The 10,584-nt window shown below is 40.0% G+C and overlaps 1 protein-coding gene across 1 annotated transcript in view; it reads left to right on the plus strand.

Moving 5' to 3' along the window:
* The window catches only part of SOX5 (SRY (sex determining region Y)-box 5), a gene marked incomplete at its 5' end in the record, with an annotated part of 160,391 nt that overhangs the window by 127,440 nt on the left and 22,367 nt on the right, over positions 1 to 10,584 (plus strand). The window contains one exon of the mRNA XM_010012535.1: positions 4,090 to 4,262. Coding sequence (XP_010010837.1) covers positions 4,090 to 4,262 — 173 coding nt within the window. The remainder of the gene's footprint in view (positions 1 to 4,089; positions 4,263 to 10,584) is intronic.

Raw genomic sequence — 10,584 nt, forward strand, 5'->3', positions numbered from 1 at the left:
TGCTCTGTCTTACTGCTCCTAAAGCATCTCCCACTGGCCACTTTCAGGGATGGCCCAAAAAACAAAAGAAGCCATAGGTCAAACCTGTCAGAAACAATTTCTGTGAAATCTCAGTGCTACATAGTAAAATCTTTTTGTGTCTTTATGGGTCTCTCCCAAGCTCATTGTAGTCCATGTTCTACCTACATAGAGACCAGGAAGAACCATAGTTATGTCCAAAGATCGGAACAGATCTAGCTCCTGCTGATCTGCATATGTGATTATTGCTAATGTTGATGAGAGTTACGTATATCGGACAGAGAGTATGCTTCTATGCCTATTAGAAAAGAAAATCACTTTATTTGGTATGCCATGTCACAATTATATAAATGTTTTGTAAATATCACATTGTTAATTGTTAATGCATGTATTATTATTAACCCTACACTCTTTAGCTGCGGAAGGTAATAATATATTTTGTCTTTAATCTGCTTGGCCCTACTGCTCTCCATGTACAATGCATCAAGTTGCAATTTGCTTCATATTAATTTTTTTGTCCTTAGTAGAGTGAGCATCAAATTTAGATGCTAAACATCTAAATGTGATGCTCACTAACACATTTAGTTAAACATGTGACCTGCATCTCAGTGGCAGGACATCTCATTCTCTCCTCTCCAATTTTCTTCTCTTACACACCTGATATTTTTCATAGGTTTGAGACCCCTGCAATTTACTTCTTTTAACAAGATGCAGATTTTGAAATGCTGTACCTGTAATGAGTGATAATGTAATTGTATAAAAGCTGTGAGGATGAATGGAGCTTTAAAGGTCACTCTTGTAAGAAGAATTAATGTGTTATACCATTAATAAACCATGGAAAACTGTGGAGCGAAAGATAACATACTTAAGTTATTGTTAATGACACAGAGTTCACTGCTGTATATCTCTCAGCTACAAATATAGAAAGTGACTTTTTGAGGTTGCTGAGCAATATCATAGTGCATACTGTATATATAAGATAAGCAGTCTTTAACTGGTGCAGGGGCATAGCCTACTTCTAACAAAGGTTTACTTTTTAATAGAGGGCTAGAAGAATGAAAGACTGGTGAACACTCTACAGAGTCTTTTCCTGCTAACTGCTAGGTCAGATCCAACCAACAAACCAAAGTTACAGCAAGTGAAATTCGTTACCATGTTGAAACCATTTAATGATCTTAAAAAAGTGAGCATGAAATTTCAAGTCACCCTCTAGTGAGGGTGCTATGTAGTAGGAGCTATGCCACACCAAAAAAAAAAAAAAAAATTGATAGGATTTTTTCAAAGGTACTAAGGTCCTAAAAATGATAGAGCAATTGTAGCACTTTTTTATCTTGAGATTAATCCCTCTACAAAAAGTCACTGGGAAACATGCAGTCATTTGCCATATAGTTGTTACCACCGTTTGAATGATTGGAGCTGTCATCACAAGGCACAGGTTGTCTGTCCTAGCTGTGCACAGCCCACCTTGCTGGGGTGCAGTTGAGCTGTCACTTTTCACCACCGCTAACTTCAAATTAAAACTTCTCTGAAAGCAGTTCTTCAGGCTATTTGAATCCCGTGGTATGAGAAATGCTCATGTATTGTTCAGTTATTTTTGGAGGATGCAAACTTACAACCTCCTATGATTAACAGTAGAGCAGCATTCGGGCATATAGATCTGCAGTGCTTTTTTAGAGCTATCCTTATAGTGTATAAATTATGCTACAGACTGAGCAGTCACAAATGTCGTGGCTTCGTGCATGACTTTAAATCCAAGCATTTCTTTTTGGGAACAGGCATATGTCCGTGAACTAAAAACAGAAACAATTTCTCTCTGCCCTTTGCCATTATCTGCAACATCTCTATGCTAGTTTGGCAATCCTTGTAACTAAGTACATTTTATGTAATGCAGTTCCCCTCTCTGTCAATAATTCACCACCTACCCTAAACAACAATAATTTACATTCAACTCGCTTCTATATTAATCATTTCCCTGCACACCAGCATCTTGGCAGCTACTGAAAAACATAAGGAGTGCTTGCTTTTATTCACTGTCATGTGCCAAACTGTCTCAAAGATAGCAGTATTCAGGAAAAGCCAAATAGTCTGGAGAAGGGCATGAATTCCAGTTCTAGGCAAATTTGTCTGTATTACAGTTGAAAGTACTATACCTAGCCTAATCAAGAGCAGAATCAGCAGTAATACTACTGTTTGTTTGTTTATTTGCTTCCTTTTTAATTTATTCTGACTACATGCAGGCTTGATCAGTAGCAGATGCAAAGTGGGGAAGAAAACGAGTAAGTTGATAAAATGGAGGTTAAAAAAAAAATATCAGCTGGCAGCACGGTGCTGGTGCAGGATATATCCTTCCTTATGCTGGGAAAGCTGGAATTACTGGAATTCCGTTGGTTGGGAATTACTGAACAGGGTCATTTGATAAAAGCAATGTGGATCAAGTTATTTCATATAAAACTCTCAGGGTTTCTGGGTATTTAGCCAAAAGCTAACTGTTAGAACAACTAACAACAGTCAAACCACACAGAAACTTTTCTTTCTAGTTTTTGCGCACTGAGGAAGATGAGAACACCAGTCCCATTATATCTGCAGTCTGAAAAAAAACAACAATAAAAAACCTCACCAAACTAAAATCCTGACAGCAGCGCAGCACTGAACTAATCTGACATCAGCTTCTTCCACTGAAATGTTTTAAGCAGCAAGACAATGTCCCACGTTTTTTGGCAATCAGCAGATCAGATAGAAGAGTCTAGCAATACAACAAGGATGTGTAATCTGACATGATTAGACAAGGCTCTTTAGGAACAGAACATTCATAATTGAGACAAAGAAAGAGTATTAATAACACTTTCCTAACACGGCAGTTAGCCATTTTATATTTCCTTTCTTTAATCTTAGTGTTTTTCAACAAATCATGGGATTTAATAGCGTGTTTTGGCAGATTAGAGGATTTATGGCCCAGATGTTTTTTGTTCTAAAAATGGATTAGGGTGTAAAGTTTGCTGGAATCCATGGAACATGTTGAGGCAAGCCGGTCATTTTGTGTGTGATTAGTGCCTGCCTTCTGTCTCACAGTCCCTCCATCTGTCACAATTCACCAATGGATCTGGTTAGATTTAGCCTCATGTCACAAACAGAAGTCCCTTTTCTGGGCAATTTCATATTACAGATTCATTTTATGCTGTTTTTATGCCCTAGTTAAAAGACAGAAAGAAGTGTGTGTGTGTGCGCACGCGTGTGGGGATGTGGAGAGGGGGAGGGAGATTGATAGATATTAGCCTCTCCTTTAATGTTTGAAAAACATACCGGGGCTTGGAGTCTCCCATCAGTATTCTATCCTACAAATCGCATGCAGATCATAATAAGTATAATCTACAGTACGCTAAAGGAAAAAAATGACAGAGTGTCACATTTAAAATTAAATAGTATTAGCTGTGCGGGTGATGCTTGTAACATTTTAAAAGGAAATAATTCAGTGACTACTAAGGCTAAGCCCTAGGCTGTGAATTTGCAGCAAAACAGTGGACATTTGACCTACTATTAGCAGCATGAATAGGAGTGGGAATGTAGGTCCATGTAGCTGTGGTTTCTTATATATTTCTGAATGACAGGTGGTGGTGGGGAGCATTCAGTGGATGAGGTTTCTCTTCCCAGCCATTATGCATTTCATATCTATAGCAAACCACCGCCACCTGTGGTTTATTTTAATGTATTCACAAGTTTTAAGAAGGGGAAGAATGAAATGGTCTATTTTTAAGTTTGGGATTGCTGGTATGATCAAAGCTTCCCCTAACTCTTATCCAGTTACATCCTGCTGCATACAAACCACAGGGCTAACCTCTGCAGTGTTAGGGAAATATTGAAACTAATGGGATCACATATCAGGACGATGATTCTGGCACTGAGCTTTCTCATGCTTTCTGACCAGGTGGCTCTATCATAACAATAACAGAATTCCAAAGCACAGATGAGTTTATGGGTATTACCTTTCAGCTCTTTCTCATTAATAATGATAAACTATTGGTGCATTTCATCAATGAAAGCTAAAGTGTTTTCTTGTAACTTTCTTTTTTAAAGATATCCTTTCTTCTATCACGTCGTCAGGTTATTTAAATGACCATGATGCTGTTACCAAGGCAATCCAGGAGGCCCGACAGATGAAGGAGCAACTTCGGAGGGAACAACAGGTGCTGGACGGGAAGGTGGCTGTTGTGAATAGCCTGGGTCTCAATAACTGCAGGACAGAAAAGGTGAGTTTCTGAGACTCCCTTTGCAAAGGGTTAGAGATTGCATTTGGCTCTTCCTACAGATACGTAGGTCCTTCCTCCTTTTTTTATCTCCTTTTTCTTGCTCTGTTTTCTTCTTCCACATTTTTAAACAGAATAGTTGCTTTCAAAAAAGGGGAAAGGTAAAATGAAAACCACAATGAAAAGATGACATGAGAGGGAGATGTAGAGACCCTGGGGGAGAGTGGGGTGGAGGCAGACACAGTTAAAGCCCTCATGAGAACTTTGGAGGTTGCTAATTCTCTGTTCCAGTCTGTCAGTGTGTATTACGAGAAGGTGATCTTGGAAATCTCTGGGTCTAAGTGGAAATCTTGCTTTATGGAAATGCTTACATGTGTTTGTGAGATGAGCTGGATTTGAAAATAATCAAGCTTCTTTAGGAACATAAGCTTTGCTGATACTCAGGCTCAGCTTCTGGGTATTTAGCCTTGTGAGGTTGTCATATATGATATTTTGTGACCATTGCAATGTAGCACTGTCATGTCATGTTAGGTGACTTAACAAAATTGAAGAAATGGAGAATTGACCACACAAACTGCACCAAATATTTGCAGTGGAACTTCAAGGCAGCAGAACGTACGGGCCACCTTCTGCTTTTGAACTGGCCTGTGAAGCTCTGTTGCAACAAAATATTGACACGTGAATATTCTTTAGTAAAATCTGTATGTACTGTAACAGTCGTGTATGTCAAAGAGGTTGTGATTTGCTGCTTTTCTCTGGAAATACCTGGTGTCTTTCCGTGCACTGCCTTGGCTTATGGAGGATAAATAGACCTGCCAGTCCTTGCTGACACATTTACAGTGAGCTGTTCTTATAATACTGCCACCTAAGATATACATCCAAACTCTTGTATGCATCTCAACATCATATGCTTAGCAAGACTTTTTCTTCAGTTCTTCTCTTCCCACTGCAGTACTTTCTGAGGTGAAACAGCCTTCGTCATGCAGTACAACAAAGATGACCATAGTTGCTTTGGTGTAAACTAAATTTTATTGAAACCACTTCTAGTGGCTTTTCACTGTAAGGCCTGTGTGAATCACTGAACGAGGCAGATAAATAAAATGAATAAAAATGATCAGCTATTCAGCAGAAACTTGAAAGTCAGTCATCCTAGGAAGCTTGTGAGTCAAACAATATTGTCCAGAATGAGCAGATTGCTAATTTGGATAGCTTTCCATTTTCCCTGGTTTTAGATGGAGTTTGATCAATAAGCTGTGAGAAGCCAGCAGTCTGGGTAATGAATGTTAAATGTACGTGTGAGTCTCTCACTACTGTACTTTTTTCATCAGGCTATCCTGGGTGTAAGCGATGTAGAAATTACTCCAATTTCATGTACTTTCTCAAGAGGAAGGGGAAGGAAAAAAGAGGTCAGTGTAATAGGTATCTGGCAGTACATACAATCTCTCTTAGAAGAATAAGAGCGCTGGTATGGGGAGAGAGAAATAAAGAGAGGGATGGAGCATGTTTACGGCATTTCACATAGAAGAGTACCAGAAGGGAAAAGGGAAAAGCTGAGTGTCAGATATAAGAAGAAGTGATCACAAGCACAAAGGAATTTATATTCAAATATTTAAGCATTCTTGAAAGGATGCTCGGAGCAGAAATTTCTTTTCTCTGCTCCCCATGTAGAAATGACTTTAACACTCAGCCAGATGCTAATGCAAAGTGACTCAAGCTATTCCTCGCAAGCATAGCTAAATTGCCGTTATTTGTTAAGCGCATTGAATTCAGCTGTGGATACAGCAGTTGGTTGCATTCAGAAAGCATCTGTACCCTTTTTTTTTTTCTTTTTTTTCTTTTTTTCTTTTTTTTTTTTTTTTTTAATCCTCCAAAGCAGAGACAACTCTACCTATCTCCCCCCTCTCCTCCCTTGTGCTGGCTGGGAATTGTCAAGTGACAACCGACCAAATCCTTTTGGACAGGAAGCCTTCATCCTGAGTTCTATATACTTGCAAAGCAGGCCTTGTGGTTGGATCAGGAAGCCCATTAAAAGCACTTTGATGGTATGGAAATTCATCTTCATGAAGCACCCAGGCCCCTAAGCAGCATGCTGTTTAGCTGTGGTTACAGATCAGTCATTCACATCGGAGGGCAGTAATTGTGCTGACGGCTTGTTCAGCAATGGAAGCACATAAAATAATCCCAGGCCCTCCACCATGGCATTGCGAGTTAATCTTCTTTAATACAGATCAGCTGTTGTTCTAACACATGACTTTATGCTGGCTCTAGTGACTCTGCACAGCCTTTTGATTAAGTAACAGGAGTGGAACCATCTGCATTCACTTTATTCTGTTACTTTCCTATTGTTGGGATTCTCCTTACCCCTTCTGTTTTCACTTCTCACCCTCAACCCTAGTTGAAGTTTATTTTCCTCTCTAATTCATGCCGCCTGGTGGGCTCATGGAGGGCAGAGAGGAGTTCTTTTACAAGGTAGCAGGAAGAAAAAATCGTTTACTCAATGGAAAATTTTTCTAAAGCAACTGTAGGGTTTGGGGCTTTTGATACAATAAATGCCAAAACTTTATCAGGGCATGCCAATTTTCATTTATTTATTCATTATTTTATTTTATTTTTAAGTTGAATACAGGAAAGGACAGAACCAAATCTGAGCTCTCCTAGACTATAATGGCATTTGAGTTGCTAGAGTGACCACTTAAGCCACTAAGCACTAGTTAAGAACTTCCAAATTTTATCTTACAGGATCTCCTGAGCTGTCTCTTGCATTTGACCCAGTAGAGGACAAGACGTAGGCTGTAAAGTACGGGTACTTGTTCTCCTTTCCGGTCTATGCTCTAGGCCATCCACTAACTAGCCAGCTGTGAAGTTCAAATCCAGACATTTGTGTTTGTCTTACCTACCATTTGTGTCTGTTCGATCTAGGACTTTAAAGTTTTCTCTCTTACTAAGAGCAAGATTTGATAGGAGGACAAGCGTTGCCATTTTGAGTTAAATTTTATTCTGTTTTTCCCTATTTTCAGTGGAAAGAGATAGTTGGGAAGATGGGTTTTGAGAAACAGATGGCTGCAGCGTTATCACTGAGGGTTTCCCTTCAGAAGCTCAGGATCCCACTGGTGGACTTAGAGGAAGCCCCCTGAAATTTGGAACATTTCCTTTGCTTACTGGTTGCTTCCTGATAGGGAGATTTTGAGGTGGAGGATGGAATTAAACAAGGGTTAACCTAATGTAGCTGTGTGTCTGTGGGCATATTCATACTAAGAAAGGTACATTATGACCCTAATTATGTACAGAAGAAAGACTCCTTACTGTAGAATGATCTCAGTCTATATAGGCAACAAACACTCAACTGAGGCTATCCCAAATTTTCCTCCCTTCTTTACTGCAGTGGCTAGCATAGTTATGGAGACCTATGACTCTCTGAGACCTGCTGAGTTTTTTTCTGTATTAATTTCTACTGCAGTCTACCAGTAAAGGTAGTGTCTCTGCAGTTCTTAACACGTGTGTTAGACACTTGGTAGGGATTTATCTGCCAGAGGTATCTGGGCAGGCTCAGGGCTGGAAATCACCTTTATGAGTCTCTATTAAAGCTCTTGGGGCTTTTCTCCACACATGTGCATGACCTGTTATCTGGCTTGTGTTCCCAGATGGGTTGATCCCTGAGGACAGCCAGACCTGCCAGATACAAGGCAGTAGTCAGACAGGAATTTTGTGGCATTGGAGACAAACTATATAAAACAAGTCATAAATGAAAAGAGATTTTTAGAAAATGGCTAGGATGATTTGGGTGAGTCACTTTATGGGCATCCAACTTGGACCATCTTGACTGATTTGATTTTCAGAGGATTACAGTAAAAACTATGAGCATCATGATGAACATGGATTTTACTAAAACCTATTTTAATTGCAAATGCAATAAAACATATTTTTACATTACTTTTCTTGGAAACATTTCCGTGTATAAATGAAAAGTGTGTGTATATGTTTTTCTGGTTTCTTGGAAACCCGGGAGCATAGTTTTATTTGTAATTGTCATCTACAGTTAATTATAGCTTGATATGTACTATACATAAACAATGTTCCCTTTTATACATGTAGCTTAGAGTGCAGATTGTCACCTAGTGCAAACACCACAACGGGCAACATCAGCAAGTGGACTCTGGTCTATTTGTTCTGCCCCGAAACTGCCTGTTCCTCTGCAAAGGAGATGTACACAAACACAAAGAGCCAGCATGTGTGTGCATGCATACAAGCCTACAGAGCACTCTTTCAGAGATACACAGCACAAACATGCACTGAGCTAGCCAGTAATTTTCTGACTATAGGCAGACTCTCAAGCATTCATGCATGTACTCTGGTGGCTGTAAAAAAGGAGGAATACGAGCAGGTATTTGAGCATGTGTCTGTGCACACTGGTGCAATTGCAGGTACTGGTTTCCAAATGCAGGCACCTGCTGCTAGAGATGCCAGTGGCTGGGACACTTGTGTAAGTACACACAGCCACACAAGCATTTCAGATGTGTACAGACGCAGTCTCCGTTGTAGCACATTTGAGATGAGCACATCTGAATATGTGTACCTCCTGTGCTGAGTGTTTCTTAACCTGTGATACAAGTTCTCCCTGTTACTGCTTAGAGTGTGTGGTTTTAAAAGGCTCTGACATGTACTTGTCTGCTGGGCTGTAACTAAAGAACTATTTGTAACAATATTTATTCCAGTGTTGTAAGCAGGAACCTATTTATTACTCATGCTTATGGAACACCGGGTTCAGGATGTCTTTCCTCCCATTCCCACCCACCCTTCCTCCCAGAATCCTCCCCACCTCCCCCTCTTCCCCTTAAGAGAGTGCCAAACATGAAATGACAGTGACCAATGTTGACTTAATGTGAATGTTTAATAATGAAAAAAGTGTGTCAGTTCCAGCGTTAGTTACAAATGGCAGTAAGTATATCGCGTGGCAGCCCTGTAATAATTTTACATCCATCATTCCTTCCTGATGCCTTGCTGGCTGCCTGATGGATGGGGATAGCAGAGTTAACCCTTAAGAAACTGCTGTGATCTGCTGAGCTGAAATGAATTCTGTCCCTGCTCTCCCCTCAGGGAGGAGGGGGATATTAAGAATCTCAAGCCTGCAGATCCTGCTGCCTTTGAGAAATAAAACACTGGAGCTCACTTTACTAAAGGCATAAGGAGTAGCTGGTTTAACACATGGGATTTAAATTTATCTCGCAGTAGAGCATTTTACATCAATAACATTTTTTTTCTTCCCCTAATGGTTAGATTTGAACCAGAAAATGAAGAAAAAAAAAATGGAGAGAAGAGCAGGGAGGAGAGGAAAAGAGAAGGGGTGGTGAAACAGATTTTGATCCCGTGCTTGCTGCAGACACTGGTAGTTCCTGGGTCAGACTAGGGTCAGTAAGTTGTAATGATTGAAACTGGGAAGAACAGGACCTGGGGCAAGCCAGGCTTCCTAAATGGGAGAAAGCCACTGGAAATAAATCTAACATCATAAACCAAATCACTTTGTAAGAGTTGAAACCTGCCCATTTTCATAATCTCCGTAGTATTTTACTGGAAAAATACTTAAGCATTCTCAGTGACTAGCAGAGGCTACCTTACCCACAGACATTGCAATACACACACACCTCTGCAAGTTCAACAGACCACTAATGGATGTGTCCTGTAATTTGTAGCCCCCTCTATTCCTCACTGGCCTATAAAGTACTAGAGAAGATGATCAGTGTAATGTTTTTTGTTCTATCTGTGCAGTGTGAGCAGAGATCAGTTTGGAATAATTACCATACAGTGTTGAGGACCAGGGAGTATCTTGCAGACAATGGACTGTAACAGTGCCACAACACAAAATTTAACATCCTAAAAACTGTACAACCACTTCTTATTACCCTTTTCCCTGCCGTCTTCCTAATTTTGTCTCTCTGAGGTTCTTTGCCAGCAGAAGTTCTTCTATGAGGGTTGCAGTCCTCTTTGTTAATGCTGTCAACACAGATAGTTTTCAAAAAGCATGACAAGAAGGTGAGCAGGTATTAAGTCATCACCTATCCATCACCCTGTGTGCCAGCCTTTCAGTAGGTCCAATCAGCATGCTCAACAGTATCATTCATATCCAGGGAGTCCTCTATTCAACAGGGCTTCTCTGTCCATTGTCATATCTTCTGAAACTTTTCTCAAATTTAATTAACCCCACATGTCAAGTTTGCACACTGCAAAGATCAGAATTGGTTTTGCCCAGCACTGGTAACAAAGCATTAAATATCTTGATTTGCTTCAGCTGCAAGTTTATTCCTTTCTCATCTCTCCTCCTACCCCCATA

This window comes from Nestor notabilis, unplaced genomic scaffold (assembly GCF_000696875.1).
Source record: "Nestor notabilis isolate BGI_N333 unplaced genomic scaffold, ASM69687v1 scaffold10824, whole genome shotgun sequence".
Lineage (NCBI taxonomy): Eukaryota > Metazoa > Chordata > Aves > Psittaciformes > Psittacidae > Nestor > Nestor notabilis.